The following is a 22,045-nucleotide window of genomic DNA, read 5'->3' as shown; positions in this document are numbered from 1 at the left end:
GTGTGCTCCCCAGTCTACTTGCTGTATAATCTGCAGAGGAGATGAATGCAGCAGCGGTATCCATCTCACCAGCGTGATGTCTCGCGAGGCGGCTGCAGCGCTCATGTGCAGGCTGGGCTGTCGGATGGAGCTGCTGCAGTCCAGGGCACGGGCGAAGGTCCCCACTGCCCTGCACCCCCCCACCCCACACACACACACATTACCATCTGCACATCCACTACAGGCCTACATACTGCACAGCATGAGTACAGCACCAAGGTTTCCACCCCCAAGCCCAGTGACCTGCTGCACAGCCTGGCCACGATCTCGACTCGAAAGGCCACAGGATTTCAGGGGATTAAGAATGGGTCTCAGTGCAAAGCTCTGCAAAAATGTCAAAGGACCATCAAAGAAACATCGATCTGTTCTGTCAAGAAGGCGTGTAATGCCGTCGTCATCCAGGAGATGGCAACAGCAGCAAATGTAACTGACCACAACGGGCCAAAAGACACCAGTGACGGCTAGACAGGGCATTTTGTAGTCAACCGACTAGTGCAGATTAGCCATTTTGCATGCAGAACTAGTCCAAACAGTATCTAGCTGGTGGTAGCACACCTGTGGTACCATAACCTATACTCTCAGCATTCAAATTTCCATTATGGTATTTAAATATTGTAAACAAAAATCACTTAACAGCTTTGAGTCAGGCTAGATGATAATAATAATACTAATAATACTACTACTACTAATAATAATAATAATAACAATAACAAAACAACAACAAGAATAATAACAACAATAAAACAACAATAATTATGATAATTATGATTGCCGAGCAGTGACAGCCCCTACTGGACTTGGACGTGCAGTGACCGCAGAGCATATGGCAAGTGCTCCTGCAGAGACCCGGCTCATCAGTCCTTCACAGTCCAGTACACAGAACAGTACAGTGTCCTTTCAGGCTTTGATCAGCCCCTTCCCGTCACTGGGAAGCTTTAATTCTGAGAACCAGCTAGCCCTCCTTAACAGGCTCCACATCCACCCAGCAGCTGACCATAGGACCTCCAGCCAGTATTTCTCCTAAGAGGACAGGATTTAGCAAGGCCAACGTACCGTGCCACTACCAGGAATTGGTCGATCTGCTGATCCTTTAACTGGTTGTCTGGGTCCCACACCTTTGTCTCCAGTTTCTCCTGCACACGGTCATCCAAGTCCCCTGCACAGCAGGAGAAGACAGACATGTGGTCAGACAGCCACCACAAGCTCCCTGGAGGCTCTGTCTGGGGCAGCTGACTCTGCCTTTCCCACAGCTGGCTGCTACACACACTCCACGTGCTTCTCCACAGCAAGCTATGGCAGGACAACTAGAGCAGGCAGTGATTAATCTCGTCTATGCTGCAGCTGTTTCATCGCCTTTATAAAGAGCCTATTGAACACGTTTGCCCTGAGACAGAAAACTGAAATAAAAGTGTTGCAGGTGACTAAAAAAGGTCAGAGGTGACATCGTACAGCCATTCACGCTCACCATCGGCGAGCTTGTCAGGAATCTCAGCCTGGTACTTGGAGCCGACCCGGATCTCGCCTTGGTCTGCCAATAGAGTCTTCTGGACTGGGTCAAACACCAGAGAGTAGAAGAAATAGTCCTGGGACAGAATGGGAGATGAACAGGAGTAAACATACGATCTTAGAGCGGTAGAGTTGCCTGTCTGTGGTAAAGCAGAGCATGAAGCCCCAGCGGGGGGAACAGGATGGGTTTCCAGCAGCATCTCACCTCTTTCTCGAGGTAGCCAGTCAGCACATCCGTTTCATTGAGGAGGGTAACATTGCATTTACCCCTGCAGAGAGCAAGCACAGGAAGGAGAGGCAGATCAGAGGAGGAGATTGACGGAGGGCTAGATCAATCGGCGTCACACAACTCAAGCCTGTTCAGATCATGGCTGGTAGAGTGCTGTACTTTCAATCATGTCTCGTTACAGCTACAGTTGCACAAAGTATCTTCAGCAGCATCGCAGAGCCCACATCTGATCATAAATGCAAGATGCAGCTCTGTGCACCCAGCAATTTCAAAACCAAAGTATTAGGGAGAAGAAAACACAAACGAATGCAGATTTCTAGACAACATGAAAACAGGTCTCTCCACCACCAAATGCAGCTGGCAGCAATGTGCCAATCTGTGGTGTTGGGGCCAAGCCCTGTGACTGCCGCGTTGTGATATGAAGAAGGCCGCACCGTATGTGAGTCGCAGGAAGTGACTCGAATTGCCGTGAGAGGAAGAGCTCCCTGTGCTTCAGCTGATGTTTCTGCTGCTCAGAAAGGGAAGGCTGCTTTGACTCTTCCTCAAAGTCTCCTGTGAGAGAAAAATGTAACAAATCAGACCCCTCCCCGGAAGTATTATTTCAAACGTCAGATCAAGTGGTCCAAAACATCCAAAACATCACATGTGCCAAAGCCCTTGTCGTTAGCAGTGTTAAAGGACTGAAGGAGGTCACTGGTGGATTAACTGTTCAGTTTTTACATGCCAGTAAAGTCACTGCATGAGCCTGTGGTTCAGTTACAGTGATGGTGATACATGCATAAATGTAATTTATGATTAATTATAAGGGGCCAAATCTTCTGCTCAATCCTTTCAAATTTTTTTTTGCTGAAACTGGCACACACACACATACAGTAAGCGAAAGTGCCAGGAAATGGAGCAGTGACATGTAGGAAGTGTAATTATGGGACTCTGCCTGTGGACTCCGCCCCTGCACTCAGCCACAGGAAACCCTGATGGAGGGGGAGGGATTTCAGGCCACACCTCTTTGTTAACCCCTCCTGCCCCCACACCCATTGGCCAGTCAGCTCCTGCAAGACTCAGCAGGAAACCCCTGTACACTAAACCTAAAGTGCCCATCCCCCAAATTATACACCCCCTACTAGGAAATAAAACACACATACACACACAAGCGAGCGCAGACTGACACAGGGATATACACACACCAGGCACACACAGGAGCACAGGGGCACGCGCATACATGCACACACACGCGCACACACACACACACACACTCCTTCACAAAGGCAAATCCAAGTGCGCTGTGTTTGTCGTGGCATAGCTGGACACACTAAGAGCCTTTTGTTCCAGGCGGTGTGTGAGGGCGAGAGGATAAGAAGAGAGCAGCATGCTTCATGGGGGGGGGGGGGGGGGGGGGGAGAAACCCAGGTCTTGTATAACAGGACAGCGCCAAGGCAGCAGAGGAGGAAACAAGCAATCAGAAGCGGGGAAGCTGAAGGGAAAATGGGAAGAAAAAAATTAAGAGGGGGGGGGGGGGGGGGGGCAGCAAACACTCTGAAGGCTGGTTCATACAGGAGCACTAATCGCATATACACTCTGTGTATGTCTACACGGAAACGTTCATTTTTTCCTCGGGTGAAGCCGCTTTGATATTTTTTATAATAATAATATGAATTATTATTCTGATATTCCAGAGTAGTTAGGTTTGAGTCTGTTTTTCTATGTTTCAGAGCCAGATCACAGGGCCACCTTTGGTCAGCTGGTTGGCGTAAGATTTCCAGTTCGAGACAAGCATGCACACGCATTTCCATTTATGTAACCATGTTTTATTACCTGGTACTAGGACTGGGTGATATGGACCGACAATCATATCTCGATATTTTTAGCTGAACCGTGATATACGATATATACCTCAATATTGTTTTCCCATAAAGTAATAACAAATAGACTGTTCCAAGTCGGAGCCAAATGTCCTCAATGTCACACGGGCACTTTTATTTAGAGGCAGCTGTACATGTACATGAAGAAATGGCTCAACAATGTCGATTTGTCCTACCTTACTGCATTTTGACAGATATATCTATCGATCGGTGCTACCTTACCGAAAATGTTATTGTAATTTTTATGGGCTGAAACTGAAAGTGGATAATCCAAAAAATAATTTTACTTGTCTAAAAAACACAAACTAATGTAATGTAAGCATACATTGTGAGGCTGAAATACCTTATAAGATTAAGTGTTAAAACATGTCAGGTATTTCGACATGCAGCATAGTAAATCAGCGTGATGCTGAAACTAAAGTGCGATCAATGTATTTAATAAAATATTAAAAATGTATGAACATTGAAAACGCAGAAAAAAGCCATAACTCCAACACAAGGTAGGATAGAACCAAGCACGAGAAAAGGGCCTTCATTTCATTGAGTGCATGCACAGTACCCAAAGGACGTTTCCATAAGTTAAGATGAAACCGGCATATATTATTTTGCCAACCAGGGGGATATTTCACTAAGCAGGATTTCTTGCTTAGCCAGATAACTTGTTGGATTTATGGTAATCTGGGCTAAATGGACTATATAATCGTCCACTTAAATGTTGCTCAGACTACCTTAAACCTGACAAGCTATGCGGCTAAATAAGAAATTCTGCTTGGTGAAATACCCCGAAACTCCTCTTCGCTAGCTTGCCTTGTGTTTGTGTCTGTCTCCATGTTTTCGTTGCATGCAGGACTTGTGAATGAGTGAGTGGGAGGGATGGGCTGTGTTCAGAAGGGGAGAGGGGTGGAGCAGGGCGCAGTTCATAGGAGACAGACAGGGTGAGGAGAAATAGGTGAAATGGTGGCGCCATGAATATAATTTCAAAGCAACAAACTATATCAAGATAAACAATATTGTCTCATCATACATCTTGTATGAAAATATATCGTTATATCATAAAAATCCAATATATTGCCCAGCCCTACCTGGTACGTAGTCTGTAGGGTTTACACGCTAACCTAAAGCTCATCAAAAGCATTCATGTTGATATTTAAAGTGGACGCTAGCTAAACTGATCAGACGCAGTGTGTCCAGAGCTTCGAGTACACCGCTACATCGACACAAATTTGGAGTGCAGCAGGTGTTTGTCCACGGATGTACACAATGATGTCGAACACGTCATAAACGTTCCAGCAGACACGTTTGCTAATTCACGTGCGGAGAAGTATGGACCAGCCTCAAGCGAGCCATTGTGAGTCCAGCATGATGGGATCACGGCCAAAGCCCAAGCCAGAGTGCGGCTGCCGGAACGGCCAGCAGTCAGGCACACGCACAGGGCTCTGCTGTCCATCAGCGCACCTCCCGTGAACAGCGCTGCCGGAGCCAAAGTCTGCCCCCCTTACACCGCCAACCAACAAAGCTGCAGTGGGCAGCCTTTTGTTGGGCTTTCACTGTAATATTTTAACAAACAAAATTATGCAATTGCTTTATGCTCTTCCGTCAGCAAAGGGAAGTGCTGATTTTAGTCTCCCTCCATTGCTGGTGTACTCTTAAGTCTGTCCCCCCACCACACCACCCCATCCAGCATGGAGAACCACACCCAGCAGAAGCCTGCTCCACGCTACTACCTTACTGCTTAGATATGAAATTAGATCTTTAAAAATGCACTCTCTCTCTGCACTGTGGATTCAGTTATGCTGGGTGAAATCTCTGCTTTGGCATCACCTGTGTATGTCAGAAGAGAGCAGAACAGCGAGTCAGTGCATCAGACAGCAGAGGGCCGGCGCGGGGATGAACTCACTGGCATTGCTGTCGGCGAGGGTGTTAAGGCTGCCTGAGATGTCCCTCCGTCTGAACAGACACACCACCTTGGCTTCCACGTTGCCATTGGCCGTCTAGGGAAACATACAGTTGTCCATTACGTGCCTCATGCTGCCCCCCACAGGCGTCCATGCTTTCCAAACCAACATGTCGCATGCATCCCTAGCATGGATAATATACACACAAACATCCACGTCTTAAGAAAGCAGCATGCGGCAGCTGGCGGGTGTTTATTAATACTGTTTATGTTCCAGCTGCTAGAAAGGCTGCTCATCGTCAACAGCCCTTTATATCAACATGCAAGGATTCCCTCAGACCAGGATGCCAGAGCCAAAGTACCGTGGATGAAGCCACTGAAAGCACTGGTGGTCATTAAAGCCCATCTCACCTCTCACTGCCTTTGGAGGCCAGGCAATGCTGCTGTGCCATTCTAGTCTGCCTTGATGGTTACATAAGACAGCTGAAGCCTTCCACAGGGGACGGAGTGCACATGCCGAGTTATGCAAGCCGTCCACTGCAGGAGCGTGACCCTCACAGCTGCAGCGCCATGTGTTAAAGACAGCAGGCCTGGCCTCCATGAAGGATTGAGGCTTCGGAGCCCAGGTCTGAGGGGCTGTGGACCCGAACCCAGGGTCAGAGTGATGCTCTAAGGTTCTTCGGCACAATCAACCAACCGGGAGGTTGAGTCTGTGACTCCCCTACGGATATTTTGCAAATGACACAACAATGCTATACTCACCTTGTTGAGCTCCTCTATCCGGCGAATCAGGTATGGGTTGCTGGAGGAGTTTTCAAAGTACACATAATCTGTGGGGGTGGGGGGGGGGGAGAGAAGAGAGACAAGGAATGGGTAAAAGACACCATTCCACAACTAGGCAGTCATGGACCAAGGCTGTCCACTCTCCACCTCCAGGCCAAGCTAACACCCCGGAGGTGCTGCTCCATCAGCCAACAGCTTGGATGAAGCACAAGGCACCATTTCATCACTGCCGTTTCAGTAGTCTGACATCCTGCCACCTCCCAGGTGGGTAAAGCTGTCACTGAATACGGACATTACCAATGTGATTTGAATTTCACTACTACACTCCCTCAATTTGATGTTCCATAAGGAAACTTTAAAACAAAAGAGCACATAAACATATGAAAAAGACAGACATCAGGGGATTCCCTGTTCTAATGCTTGAGATCTCAGTCAGAGCAGTTACATGCCATCGAGGGAGAATTTGCAGTGGAATGCCGCATACCTGCACATCCGCAACATGCATGCACATCTACATCTCACACAGAATGTGCCAGTAGCTGTCCTGTGCAGGCCATGCCTTGTGAGGAGATGGCGGACATAGCATATTGCTGAATTGGGTTCAGGTCACAGGCCACAAAAAGGTTCATTCAAAAAATGGAGAATGAAAATGCCCTAAAAATAGTGACTCCACTGCACATGGCTGCCCCAGGGTCAACTGTGCCACAAAGATAAAGATTTCTGCAAGGTTATTGTAGCATGTGCGCACAGCACTGAGAGAGGAAGATTCCGTGCTTGATTTTGGATGAAGGCAAGTGGACCGGAGTCCCCAGAGCACCGAATTCTTACAAAAGGCGGCTAACAAATGACTTCACATCATTAGCTAATGAGAATTAATATGTACTGGCACAATTTAACACCAAGGGTGCATTCAAAGGTACAAAAACCATGCAGGGGCATCATGAGGTTCGACAAATCCACTGGGCCAGCTCCAATCCAACTATAGTAGGCAGTAGGGGTGGGAAAAATATCAATTTTATGATTAATCGCGATCCTGGTTTTGACAATTCGATATCGATTCACAAAATCCCAAGATTGATCTAGTTAATTCATGCCTTCTACCAAAGACAAAAATATTTTTGCTGAATTTTACTTGCATTGGTCTTTCTTACAGGTGGTGCTACATTCTGTCTTACCTACTTCAACACACTGTTTAAAGTGACGCAAAATAATATATATAGAAACGCAAAGTAAACAAAATAAAAAACAATGCAAACAGAAAACGGATAATGTTGGATGTGACTAGAGCTGTTACGGTTGCTTGATTAGACTTAATTACTTGACAATTAAAAAGGACTGGACTGATTAAAATTCTCTATCTCTATCCTGGTGCCATATCAAAGTTTCAATTCAATGCCTGAACCCTAATGAATAGGTTTATCCTTTGGAGAAGGAACGACTTGGTCATGGTCAGTAGCTCTTGCTGGGCCCACTCTTCTAAAAACACAACTGTATGACCGTTTAGGGATGCACACCAAAGAGGACAGATCAGACCTGAACCACACACCATGCTGGCAAGATCTGATCTCAGGCCCTGTCATATCAGGAGGAAGATTGCATTGGAGGCTAAGGATGACATTAAAAGTTTCTTCCCATATTTTAACTCCAAAATCACTAATTTTCAGGATAGTAAGGGCCTTCAAATTGAAAATGAAATTGATATAGTAAATGAGTTTAATGATTATTTTACACAGATGTTCACAGTAGAGAACATGAGTAACTTACCACCATTTACTACGAATACAGCGTCATCTATGACCAATATGTGTATACCAGGCTGATGTAGTACAAAGCCTAGCTAAGCTCAAAATAAATCGCAGGCCCTGATGGCATCTTACCTATAGTTTTAAAAGAGATGAGGGATATTATTAGCAACCTTTAACTTTACTATTCCAGAAATTGTTATCTGCTGGTGTGGTACCTTCTGATTGGAAGCATGCTAATATAACACCCATATTCAAAAAAGGGGGATAGAAGTAATCTAGCAAACTATAGGCCAATCAGTTTAACTTGCATAACTGGAAAGTAATGGAAGCTATAATCCAAGTGAGAATGGTAGATTACCTGGATTCAAATAACATTCTGAGGGATAGTCAACATGGATTTAGGAGAGGCAGATCCTGTTTAACGAATGTACTTGAGTTCTTTGAGGAAGCTACAAGAGAAATTGATCACAAAAAGGCCTACGATGTGATCTACTTTGATTTCTAGGAGGCCTTTGATATTGTCTCCCACAAACGGCTCTTGCTTAAGCTTGGATCAAAAACTGCTTAACAGACAGGAAGCAGCGAGTGGTTATTAGAGGCACAATGTCACAGTGGGCCTGCGTTCATAGTGGGGTACCGCAGGGTTCAATTTTAGGACCACTATTGTTCCTAATTTACATTAATGTTATTGACATCAATACATACAGTAAACTGGTTATATTTTCAGACAACACCAAGGTGGGTGGTGTAGCACATACTGATCTAGCAGCACAGAGGCAACAATGGGATGTTGATTTAATTGGCAACTGGGCTGATACCTGGTAGATGAAATTTAACATAAAATGTAATGTAATCCATGCAGGGAGCAGAAATATAAAGTACCGATATTTTATGGGTTCCACTGAAATAAAGGTAGCTGATTATGAGAAAGACCGCAGTGTATATGTTGATGCTTCCATGTCCCACTCTCGCCAGTGTGGGGAAGCAATTAAAAAGGCCAATAGGATGTTAGGTTACATCTCTAGATGTGTGGAGTTTGTTAAGGGAGGTGATGCTACGATTATATATTCATTGGTAAGGCCCCACTTAGATTATTGTGTGCAGGTTTTGTTACCATACCTTAAGAAGGACAAGGAAAGGATGCAATGTAGGGCTACGAGAATGATTCTTAGTCTTAGAAGAATGTCTTATAAGGAGAGGTTAGCTGAGCTGAATCTGTTTAGCCTCGAGCAAAGGAGACTAAGGGGGGACATGATCCAGGTACATAATATTCTAACAGGTCAGGATGCTGTTCAGCCAAATTGCTCTTTTAATATTAGTTTAATGACTAAAACCCATGGCCATAAGTAGAAATTAGCGGGAGAACATTTTAAAATGAATCTGAGGAAGCACTTCTTTATACAGCGAGTGGTTAGAGTATGGAATAGTCTTCCTGCTAGTGTAGCGCAAGCTAAAACCCTGGATTCCTTTAAATCAGAGCTGGATAAGATTTTAACAACTCTGAGATATTAGTTAAGTTCTCCCAAAATGAGCATGATGGGCCGAATGGCCTCCTCTTGTTTGTAAATTTCTTATGTTCAGAAGGCACTTCTAGACTATTCACACCAAGAAAATATAGGAGAAGAAAAGAACACCCCCATCCAACCAAGATAAACAGAATTTGGGGCATTTTGACAAAAAAGGGAGGCAACAATTACATTAGGAGTGAAACAGCACACAGAATTCATTGCTCTGTGCAAACCTCCATTTGGGTTCATGGTTTGGTGAAATTTCAGTACAGCAGAGAAAAGCAGAATTTGTTTCAAAGTTACTTAAAACTGCAAGCTCAAACACAACTAGAAATGGTTGTAAGTCAGTGTGTCTGGCTGAATGACAAAACCGAACAAATGCTTATTTGCCCATTATAAAAATATGCAAAATAAATAAAAATTCAAAATAAAAATGCATCATAGCAATCATAATGAATTAAATCATCTCATTTTTTCCCCACTCATGCACACTCTCCTCCACTACTAAGTATGGTCGCACATCAGTAGTGATAAACACCCCTATTACTGTAGCTATTTTTTTTAGCCCGGTCAGAATTTCCTTAAATGCCACAGGAAGACTTGCCGCAGCAGTGCACACAACTCGGATGATGTCGTCTCAAATGAGTTTTCATGGGGGGTGAGTTTCCAGGAATATATGTCCATGTCAACATCTACTGACAAAACTACTGTACAGCACAGAAACCAATAAGCATGTCTGTAAATAAAAGGGTAGCAATGTACAATAAAACAAAATAAAAGCTACTATAAACAACGAAAAATTAAAAGCAAATTAAAAGTCAAGGGAAAAATGGGTTTAAAAGTAGTCAGTGTAGGTGTTGTTCTAATGTCAAGAGGTTTAGCGATCACCCCTTTTTTCCCAGTCTTTATCTCAGGGCATTCAACTCCGTCCAGTCAGAAGACCCTTAGAGGGGTTGAGTGGCTCCACAGCCTCAGCCTCTGTGCCAGTGATCAGAAAGCCGCCTGTTTGAGCCCCAGCCTTGACAGAACAAGCACATCTGAGAGCCCTTATACAATGCACTGAACCCCCAGTTCCAGGGGTGCTGCATGCTAGTTGACCCTGCACTATGACCCCCAAGTTCGCTCTTACCTGTATATGTGTCTGTCTCATGGAAGGCAAGATGGGGTAAAGCGAAAAGAATTACTCCATGGGGATTAACGAAGCATCACTGATCTATCCTAAGTGATCTTGTGGTGATGTAGGAATTTGGGGTGTAAATTATTAGCTGCAAGGCAATTGGATTATGATTGAGGGAGAGCTTCAAAAGCCTTTCATTTCTATTATGATTCAATTAATCAATGAATTTGATCACATAAACTGAAACCTTCTTTTTGTAAACCACAGAAAAATGTCACAAATATTACCATGGGAACTAATTACAGTAAAATCCCATTATAATGGACTCGCTAATGACAGAATATCGTCTATAACGGAGTCCACGAGGTCCACTGGGCCCGGCCGTGTGCCTTTAAGAACATGCAGAAAAAGCATCGGATATAGCGGACGTGCATATAACGGAATTTCACTTATAACAGACAAACAACTTGGTCCTGAGCTGTAGTTTTGTTCGGCTATAACAGACAAGGTGCTTGGTGTGCCGGTGATATTCAGTGTAGATACATAGTCGGGATTTTTAATAGTTATGCATCTGGTCAGGTAAAGTTGGATTACTACATGTACAATATAATAATCTACGTCTGCTGGGGTGTAGCATGAGTAAATGGTGTCCTGTAGTTGTGTTCTGGGTATACAGAAACTCTGGTTATGATGGACTTTGGATATAACGGACTGTTTTGCCAGGTCCCTTGAAGTTCGTTATAAATGGAGTTTACTGTATATGCTATTAATGGAATACAAAGAAAGAAAAATCTCAGAACATTAATCTTTATTATTAGACCAGACAAGCCAGCGCAAAATATGAAAAGGTCAACTACTGAACTGATTAAAACGAAACAAACGAAGCAAATAATCAATGTATGAATGGAAAATAAATGAATGAATAAGTTATATGTATATAGTGCTTTTCAAGACACCCAAAGCACTTTAGAGAACCCATAGGGAGCCATTTCAACCACCATAACTGTGTATCACTCACCTGGACGATGCGACGGTAGCAAATCTGCACCAGTACGCTCACCATCCAGTAGCCCAGGTGGTGAGAGGGCAGGAGAGAATTTTCCAGTTACATGTAGAGGATAATTAGGGGGCCAGATTTGTAAAGGCCACAGTGGGAAATTTTACCTAGGTTATCAGGATACCACTTCCACTCTTTCGAAGGGTGCCTAAGAATCTTTTATGACCTCAGAGTGCCAGGACGCCTGTTTTACATCTCAGCCGAAGGATGGTGCCATTGTTACAGCACAGTGTGTCCTCATCACTGCACTGGGGCAGAGGGATCCACACCGAGCACAGGATGGATTAACCTGTGGGCCACACCAAGCTGACAGTGTGTTGGTGTAATTTATTAGGAAACCAAATGTTCCCAAACTGCCAATTAGGACTGACTGTAACCAGCAAACCAGCGGTAGGCATAACCAACTCACAGGCACAATTAACAATGTTTTCAATATTCAACATCTGCTTATGAATTTCGAATCTGCCTGTGGCAAACAATACATTTCATTTCTTAAATCATTCACATCAAACCAAAAATGATGTCACCGATAGCACAACATGTACTGTTAGAGCCCTAAATTACACCATTCTCCTGGACCTCCCACAATCTTGAGACAATGCATGCCAAGCTCTTCGAGTCCTCCTACTCAAATACAGATGATGCTGTGTTGTTGGAGGACCCCCAAGGCTATCAACCCAGAGCATGTTTACAAATGGCCTGAAACCTCAATGGTATAGACATCTGCTAGCATGTACTCATGTCTGAAGATATCACAGAACCGCTTGCCTGACAATCATCAGGTCTAATGAACCAATGCGCACCCACCGGGCATTCAAAAATGTGTCTGGTTTAAATTAAAATACCCAAATGATCAGTTGACGTTCATTAGTTCAGTATATGACTCTCTACTGGTTTACCTTAGTGTTTAAACTCCTGCACTTCGTAGGGCTGGGTGGTACAATGACATCAGCAGGGAAGTAGGCTCAGGCTACACTCAAAGCAAAAAGCAGAATAACAGGGGGATTTGGCCTTCTTGCCTACATTTCCAATGCAGTTTAAAATAAAACGCACAATAATGGTGCTGCACAGCTAGGACTTACTGTAAGTTTGTGAAACACTGATTTAGAGGGTATTAAATGATCTAATTCATAATGAAATGTGGCCTGGCCAAGTATTTTCCACAAAATTAGCAGCCTTGGGACCCCCCCCCCAAGGTTATCAGATTATCTGTATCACTCCGCCCCAACCGATTCGTTTTCTTTTAAGCAGCCCACTTGTTGTCAATAGGGGGGTTTATCGCTGTCTGAGAATTATTGACCTACACAATGTTCCTGGGAAGTTTGCAAAAAGATCCACAAAATAACTCTAGATGGCAGATGGCTCTGTTCACAAGACAGCAGCTGCAAGCTTCCCTTTTTACCCTCTGCTGTCCTCTGTCATAGTTCCAATTTTGGGTTGATTTGGGGTCTATCATGGGGAAGATTTTCAGGTGTAGATTTTCATCCATGTAATATTTTTGTGAAGTGGCACTAAGATAAAATAGATAAAGTAAATACCATTACTAGTCAGATAGTGTCTGGTAAGGAAGTTGGCGCAGTGGAAAGGCAATCATTGTCACTTGTTTCATTTTGTTTTAAAAACATGCCAAAACTCCACACAGGTTAAAAATATAATTTTTAATATTTGTTTATTTTATTGAACGTTAATGCCTTTCTAGTTATTAAGCACATTTTCAATGGTTGCCAGGCTTCAGTTTTTAGAGCCATAGGTTTTAGATTCTAATTTTCTGCTCATAAACACTGACCTTCTGTTTTGAAAGCAAAGTCATAAAATGAGAAATTAAAAAAGAATCGCTGTTGGACATAGTGGAGTGAAATGCTTTTATGTTTTAGCTGCTTAGTTTTTTTTTTTATACTTCTGTGTGGAATAAAGAAAATGTCTGTACAGATAGCTGCAGTTGCATATTTACAAACAGAAAACCCCGTGTTTGCCTTTTGTTTTGACAACATACTGTTTTAATAAAAATGTTTGACATTTCATATGCAGCTTTGACTTAAGAAGCCCACAGCATGCAAAAAACAGAGATATACATGTAGCGTATCATTATTCTGCTTAAAAATATCATGGTATGGTATTTAGTTCATATCACTCAGCCGTAATTCAAAGTAACACCAAACTCTGATTCTTCCAGATGGTGCGTGTGTGTTGGAGTGTAACGGTACATGCATTCATACTGAAAATTTTTGGTACAGGTCTTTCGGTTCAGTTCGCATATGTACCAAACGAATGCAGCAAGTGTGGAGGAAAATGTGGAGCCACACTACGCATGCATGCACACATCCTAATGTGTAGCTGGAATTTGTTAATGTGAATACAAGTACAGCACGGGGATTTTTTTTATGAATATTTATTTTGTTATGCTTTGTATTTTTTGAGACAAAATTTGTGTTGCACAGTTCTAATATGAAGCTGAACGCTTCTAATGGGAATACAGTACAGATCAGGTACAGTTAATTTTCTATACGTGCACCTTAATGGATAATTATTTTGATTTACTTAAAATTTTAGTGTTTAGGTTGCAACAGTATTCACAAAGACTTTTTTATTTAAGAAAGAGTTACACACACACACACACATTATATTGGCAAAAGTATTGGGGCATTCCTCCAAATCATTGAATTCAGGCGTTCCAATCACTTCCATAGCCACAGGTGTATAAAATGAAGCACTAGGCATGCAGATTGCTTCTACAAACATTTGCAAAAGAATGTGTCGGTCTCAGGAGCTCAGTGAATTCAAGCGTGGTACCATGATAGGATGCCACCTGTGCAATATGTCCATTTGTGAAATTTCCTCGCTACTAAATATTCCACGGTCAACTGTTAGTAGTATAACAAAGTGGAAGCAATTGGGAACAACAGCAACTCAGCCACGAAGTGGTAGGCCACATAAAACCACAGAGCGGGGACAATGCATGCTGAGTGCGTGCAGAAGTCACCTACTGTCTGCAGAGTCGATAGCTACAGACCTCCAAAACTTCATGTGGCCTTCAGATTAGCTCAATAACAGTGCGTAAAGAACCACATGGATTGGGTTTCCATGGCTGAGCAGTTGCATCCAAGCCTTTGGATCTAATGGTATAAAGCACGCTGCCACTAGACTCTAGAGCAGTGGAGGTGTTTTCTCTGGAGTGACAAATCATACTTCCGTCTGGCAATACAATGGACAAGTTGGGGGCAGCGTGTGGCTCAGTGGGCTAAGCTTGTGTGCCTATAATCACAAGGTCTGCGGGTCCTTAAGCAAGGCCCAGCTCCTTGGGCACCGCTATGGGCGGCTGCCCTTCGTGGACAACGTACTCCACAAAGAGCAAAGTTGAGGGAGGTGTAAAGACAATTTCCCCATGGGGATTAATATTAAGTCTGGGTTTGGCAGTTGCCAGGAGAACAGTACTTGCCTGACTGCATTGTGCCAAGCAAAAAGTTTAGTGAAAGGGTAATTGTAGTGTGAGGTTGTTTTCCAGGGGTTGAACTTGGCCCCTTAGATCAAGTGAAAGAAACTCTGACTGCTGCTGCATTCAAAGCCATTATGAACAATTTTATGCTCTGAACTTTGTGGGAACAATTTAGGGATGGCTCCTTCCTTTTCCAATACGACTGCGCACTAGTCTGGTGTGCAGGAACTTGAATGGCCTGCACAGAGCACTGACCTCAACACGATAAAACACCTTTGGGAAAAATTAGAGCGGAGACTGTGAGCCAGGCCTTCTCATCCAACATCAGTGCTTAACCTCACAAATGCTCTCCTGGAAGAATGGTCAAAAATTCCCATAAACACACTCCTAAACCTTGAGAACAGCCTTCCCAGAAGAGTTGAGGCTGTTATAGCCCCAAAGGGTGGGCCAACTCCATGTTAAACCTGTGTATTAAGAATGGGATGTCATTAATGTTCATGTGTGTGTAAAGGCAGGTGTCCCAATGCTTTTGGCAATATACTCGTAGTGTCAGAGCTGCTTGATTATGGCAAAAATCATTATTATTATTTTTTTTTTTTTTAACAATACCGAGATCATGATTATTTACCACAATTACTATTGACTGCAGAAACATTGTATATATTAAATCATAATTATGAAATGTAGACACAATGAAAATGAACTGAAAAAAAAATAATTCTAAAAACATTTGATAACGTTTATTGTACAAATATTTTTTTTCATTAAGTCAAATTATACTGAGATGAACTGTTCTCTGAGGTTCATAAATACTAAACTTGATGATTTTTTTTTTATCACCACCATACATATTACAGTCAACTGCTCAGTACACTGATATAAAGAGTGCAACTTAAAGATTTCAACAAGAAATACTAGTCTGTTTATATGATCTGGTTTCAGTGATGCACGATGGCAGGAGACAATATTTCCAGCTGTGTTGAACACCCCCTTTTAATATGTGATGGCACCCTTTATATCTATATAATATGTGATGGCATCCGTAACCTCTCATCGTTTTTGACAACTTGACGGATACGCGGTTGTACTATAGAGGGTGCCCTTAACGGATAACTGCGTTGCAGTAGGAGTTGAGCTTGCCTCACATTTATTTGTTTTTTGTTCATGTATTGTTTGATCATAAACCACTTTAAGATTAAGCTTAAAGTGTTTAAATAAATTGGTCGTGTTGCCTTGTGGTGCAGACACAGCTTTGAAACATATTCTGCAAATTATTTGCTGTTGTTCTTGGTCTGATTCTTTAAAACCAAAATGATTCCAAATAACTGTTGTGCATTTACATCATTGACCAAAGGTACCCGTCCTACCGTTTCAACTCTGAACGCGTTTTGACTGCTGTGCTGTAAGGAATTCGCTAACAATATTTAGGCACGGGCAAAGCACACCATTGAAAAATGAGTGTGCTAATCTGGATTTATTGCGCAAGATAAAGCAGGGCATCATTTCAATACGAGATACAAAGAAAGATCATTTTTCTCAATTATTTTTTCGTAATCGTGGGAAGGCATAATTGTAATCGTGATTCAAATTTGATTAATTGGACAGCTCTAGCATGTGTACGTATATATGTGTGTGAGTATGACTATGTATGCATAATACACAGTCAAACTTCACATACCTGTGGTTTGTAAGTAGCGTCCACTTAGTCAACTAAAATCGGTTTTGCCAAGTAATTCAATAATCGATTAGTTGGTGACTTCATCATGTGTGTTTCTTGCGCTAACTTGAAATGTTGTGTTATTACCACTTAGTAGAGAGCATTTCACACTAAACTCCAAAAAAGGCTGTCAGTTGTTCAATTTGTAGAGTTGACCATGGCTGGTATTGGAGCACATCCTCTATGCTCTTACACAGTGTTTCCCAACCCAGTCCTCAGGGAAACCCAGACAGTTCACATTTTTGCTCCCTCCCAGCCAACCAGGAACACCGAACACCTGGTACAGGTGCGCAGGGAGCCGAGAAGAAGCAAAAACGTGGACTGTCTGGGTTCCCCCAAGGACTGGGTTGGGAAACACTGCTCTAGCATCGGAAAGGAAGCACGTCAGCTCACAGGATTAAGAGGACTCGTGTCAGTAAGTCAGTTATGCTAGTTAACATAATGTTAATATTAAAAGCTGTTCTACTTCACGTTATGAGAAGTAACATTTTCTATTTTGAGAGAATGCATATTCTCTTGAATTGATAATGGAGTTTGATAATGCCAGCCTTACACCTAACAACTTTTCACGCAATTTCACTGTCACAGAAAAATTTCTATTGTCAGACACAATCTATTGTCATAGTTTTGCTAGTTGCAGAGTGCTTCTGTCATCTCAACTGTTAGATATTTTGACCGCCATATATGCCTGTCTTAAGTCAGTCTGTCTAGCTTCTTGACATTCCAATAAAATCAAACACGTTCAATATTTTCATAAGTTTTAAGTCTTAAGGCTCATGCAAATAGTGACATGAACATTGTCAACAAGACATCCTACCTCTCCTGTAAGTTCCAGGAGTCTCCTGCATATTGGTAACAGTTATACTGATGTCATATATACAGTATAGGCTAATACAAAGGGCAAGTGGTGAGTATATGTATGCAGTTGTTCCAGTGGTGTGGACCGATTTACCATTAATGTGTTAAATGAGGGGAAACCCAAAAATGTTAAATAATCCCATTCCCGCACCTGTCAATCAATGGCCACACTACAGAGCAGCACAGATCACGTCACACCCCGTCCAACATCTTGCAGACAACAGCATGCACACAGGAAAGAAGAGTAGCCAGCCTACAGTAAACAGAATTGTGTTGAATCATTAGCTACAGGTTAAATCAGGACCTTTCACCCAGTTGTACCTTCTAACTTAGACAAAAACAGATAATGTATAAATTAAATTGGGAAAAGATGCCATTCTACATTAGCGGGGGGGGGAAACGCTCTCAAAAAGAACCTTCAGAAGATGTTGTGGAGGCCTAAAGCTACATTTCAAAATAATTGTGCAATAATGTATGGACCATGGCAGAAATGTCATCACGACAAACAAGTAAATATAAATAAAAGCACAAGCAAAATTTGAAACAAAAACTACATGCGAGTAGCCAACACTCCAAATCCAGAAAATATTACAAATAATCTTTAAGCTATTCATAATATGCATTAGTAACACATGAGGATGCTCTGAATGCAGAACCCACTGTTATACATCCGAGTTCTACAGAACCAGACAACAAACAGCACCCTCTACTCTAACTACAGCAACAATGCAGCAAAAGTTGGTCCACTCGCTCGGAAAACTTGTTCAAGAAACGTCCTAGGAACACTCCTTGGGAACTTTTCAGAACCTGTTTTTGCATGTCAGCCACATATGACCTACTCAGACAAGAAGCACTGGAAATACTAAATCCACGCCTCCCCCTGTGTCTGCAAATGCTGGAGGAGCAGGAGCATTTGTCGAATCACAGCAGTCAGGCGTTCCCTGATAGGGCCACCTCTGGCCCTGCTGCTCGCAGCAGAAAATAAACAAGAGCAGACAACCAGCCCTGTATGGCAGCTCTGAGACACTTCTGTTACAGTGGAAACAGGACTTATGATGCAATGAACATGTAGTAGATGCCTTTGCGCTTCCTATCAAGCTTGACTGAAACAGTCTAATAGCAGACAAAACTAGAGAAACGACTTTAGCACTTGAGTTGTGAGCCGATACTGTTGGGTTGTCACCCATGGAGCAAAACCTCTGCAGTCAGAACACCTAATGCCATACCCCAAAAGGTTATCCTCCTGGCCTGTGCCTAACGTGAACGAAAAGACATTTCCAGTTTTATATATCTGTTCAACTCAAAGAGCATAGGACACAAAGGTTACTGCAATAAGGGCCAGACCTCAAACGAACATTCTGCTTTTTAAATCATAACTACCTAATGCCATCACCACAGACACGGAAACAAAACAACTACTTATGGGGAAAAAGAACCCAAGATCTGATTTCATTACAAGCTCTACCAAACTCAACCAGCCAGGTACACCTAGTGAGCACTTTGCCACCCAGTTCTAGTGGCTCCCTGTATGAGAGATTCTATAGTATAACTGTAATATTAGCTGGGTCTGCTTTAGGGCTTTATAACCCCCTTTTCTGCTCCAAGCAGGCGGCAAATGGGACAGCGCAGCACAATAGCCTGTCAAGCGCGTACTCTGGCTCTCCCAGGGAGTATTGGGCTGGCTGACGGCAGCGCGCACGCCCGGCCCTCCCACGGAGTCCCGGTCTGGCAGGCGGCGGCGCGCACGCGCGGCCTCGACACTGGGCACGGACCCAAAACTGACCCCCAATTCGACTTAAGACAGCTTTCAGCACTTCCATCTAAAACGCGCCACGCGTTTATATTTCCGTAAACGTGAAATTCATTTGAACCTAGATGTCAAACAAGTATAAAATACGACTACAAACTCATAGTTCTCTTTAAAAACCTGGCCCCGAGGTAAAAGCACCACGGTATTTGAATGCACGTAAAATAATTTTCAAAGGGAAAAAAGTTGGCCTGTAAGTTACATTTGAAGGTTAAGGGAAGGCCAATCCAAGTTTTTAACAAATGCATTGCTGGCCATGGCAAGGCTGCCATTAAATGCTCGGCCAAGACTTTTTGACAATCTTTACATGCCTCATAATTAAGTGCAAAAACATCATCAAAACTATGTTTATTTGTCGGACACCTGTACTGACACTCATTTTCCCAAGCATGACCCTGAAATAAAAACCGATCCGATGTCATGCACTGCCATATTCATGATGAACGCTCCCAACCATTGACAGTAAAGCGGAGAGTCCACGTTAAATAACAGCGCGGCGTGCTCCCCTACGCGGTACAAACAAAAGACATGTCAGCACCACGCAGACTTAGCAAGACTGCATAACTTTGGCATTTGGCTCTGTGACTTCTACCTTCAGGTACCCCCACCCCCACAGTCTGATTGCTGTGACCTACATACCCTAACCCTCCATAGCCCGGGAAGCGCCATCCTCCGCTTAAAGTGTATCCGGCATCTCTGGGATGCGCCGAACCGAATATCGACATCAGCGTGCATCGAAAGGACAAAGCACACTGGATGCAGGGGGATTTCACTGAATCATAATATAAAAAATATCAACCCACTCTGGGGATTAAGTGCCCAGTCCTCGTTCTACCGCAGCTAGCCGGTACAGGTGCTGCATTTTAAATAATTGTAATAAATAAATAAACATTCATTGTGTTATCCTGCAACGCCGACTAACTGGAAGACAAGTCAAATCCCCTTAAGAAACAGCCTGCCAAGCTCAACAAAGTCTCAGCGCACGAAGCGTACACAGTTGTAATGCAGCCGCTGATGGTACATTTTACTTAAAAACTTGACCCCCCCCCCTCCCGCCATTCCTTCAGATGACTTGTGCATTATGGCTAACCGGCTGTTTGCCAGTATTCTTTCTTTCTCCGAATAAGATGGACCTAGCAGCGGATAACCCGGCCTAAACCAGAGAACTGAAACGGCGGACCGCCTGCCTTGTGTGCGGAGGGGAAAAGAGCAGCTAGTTAAAGTTACGGCGACGGCGTGACGAGGGGGTGGGGGTTAAATACGCGGAAATAGACATTAGCCAGCCTGCTAGCGCAGGTTCCTAAAATAAAGCAGCACTTACCTCCGACCCTGTACATGTTGGCCGCCATTCTGCCGGTCCCTGAGCGTACTCTCCCCCGCTCTCGCACGAAAAAGAAAAAAAGAAGAAAACAAAAATGACGTGCAGCTAGTTTATCTTGCCCCCCGTCTTTATTGTTGCCCGACCCGGCTGCGAAACAAAAGCCCGGGACCCGGCACTAAAGCCAAGCTACGGCGAGTAAAAAAAAAAAAGATGAAGGAGTTTAAAGTTTGGATGAGTTAAAATGTGGCTCGACGTGGCCTCACTCAGCTCTGGTTCACAGTCTTACAGACATACACACAGCGATTTCTCTCCGTCTCTCCTTCTCTCACTCCAATCTTCCTCCCATCCTCCGTTCCAGAGCTCCTACCCTCCTCTTCTTCGCCCCCGCTCCGCTCGGCCCGACTCGCGCGCGCCGACGAGCGCCCTCAGGGTGACGTCAGTACGACCCGACGTGACTCGGAGATCTCCGGACTTCGTGTCGGAAAAAACCGAAGTGCGATTGGTCGGCCTCGTAGCGCAAAATCTCCAATATGACGCGTGGAGGCAGTAAGACTCAGTAAAATTATTCAGGTTCCTTAGATTGCCATGTAGGAATGACAAAATTACCAATCATGATAATAATAATAATTATTATTTGTTATTGATATTATTATTAGTAGTGGTGTTAATAATATTAATAATAAATTATTTTTAATTATTACAGTCAGGGTTTTTTGCACTGTTAAACTGATATAATTATGTACATATAATTATGAAACAGTGTGCTTCGGCGAAAATAGGAGAGAATTTCGAGTCCGTAAATCGTGTAAATGTTATTAGCAATAGTCACCTGTGATCTTTTGCACAAGAAATGTAAACCTATACGACATTTAACAAAACATTCGTTTTATTCGGCTTTGAATCATTATAAACAGGACATAGAGTTAAATTATATAAAATAAACGTTGCATTCATCCATCCATCCATCCATTTTCCAAACCGCTTGTCCTTCTGGGTCGCGGGGGGTCCAGAGCCTATCTTGGAAGCTACGGGCACGAGGCGGGAACAACCCAGGACAGGGAGGTGGGGGGCAGTCCATTGCAGGGCAAACTCATACATGCGCACCTATGGGCAATTTGGTAACTCCAATTAGCCTGAGCACGTTTTTGGACTGTGGGGGGGAAACCGGAGTA

General features: G+C 43.4%; 1 protein-coding gene across 2 annotated transcripts in view; it reads right to left on the bottom strand.

Annotated features, from left to right (window-relative positions):
• Window positions 1-21,299, bottom strand: part of mta2 (metastasis associated 1 family, member 2) — a 28,914-nt gene extending 7,615 nt beyond the window's left edge. For both annotated transcript variants that reach the window (XM_049028680.1, XM_049028681.1), the window contains exons 1-8: window positions 20,874-21,299; window positions 6,290-6,357; window positions 5,531-5,624; window positions 2,209-2,326; window positions 1,751-1,814; window positions 1,505-1,622; window positions 1,093-1,195; window positions 70-169 (exon numbers count right to left, since the gene is read on the bottom strand). In XM_049028680.1, coding sequence (XP_048884637.1) covers window positions 70-169; window positions 1,093-1,195; window positions 1,505-1,622; window positions 1,751-1,814; window positions 2,209-2,326; window positions 5,531-5,624; window positions 6,290-6,357; window positions 20,874-20,901 — 693 coding nt within the window. In that variant the 5' untranslated portion in view covers window positions 20,902-21,299. The remainder of the gene's footprint in view (window positions 1-69; window positions 170-1,092; window positions 1,196-1,504; window positions 1,623-1,750; window positions 1,815-2,208; window positions 2,327-5,530; window positions 5,625-6,289; window positions 6,358-20,873) is intronic.
• Between the last annotated feature and the right edge of the window lie 746 nt (window positions 21,300-22,045).

This window comes from Brienomyrus brachyistius, chromosome 10, assembly GCF_023856365.1.
Source record: "Brienomyrus brachyistius isolate T26 chromosome 10, BBRACH_0.4, whole genome shotgun sequence".
Taxonomy (NCBI): Eukaryota; Metazoa; Chordata; class Actinopteri; order Osteoglossiformes; family Mormyridae; genus Brienomyrus; species Brienomyrus brachyistius.
This window is presented reverse-complemented; position numbering and strand designations above follow the sequence as displayed.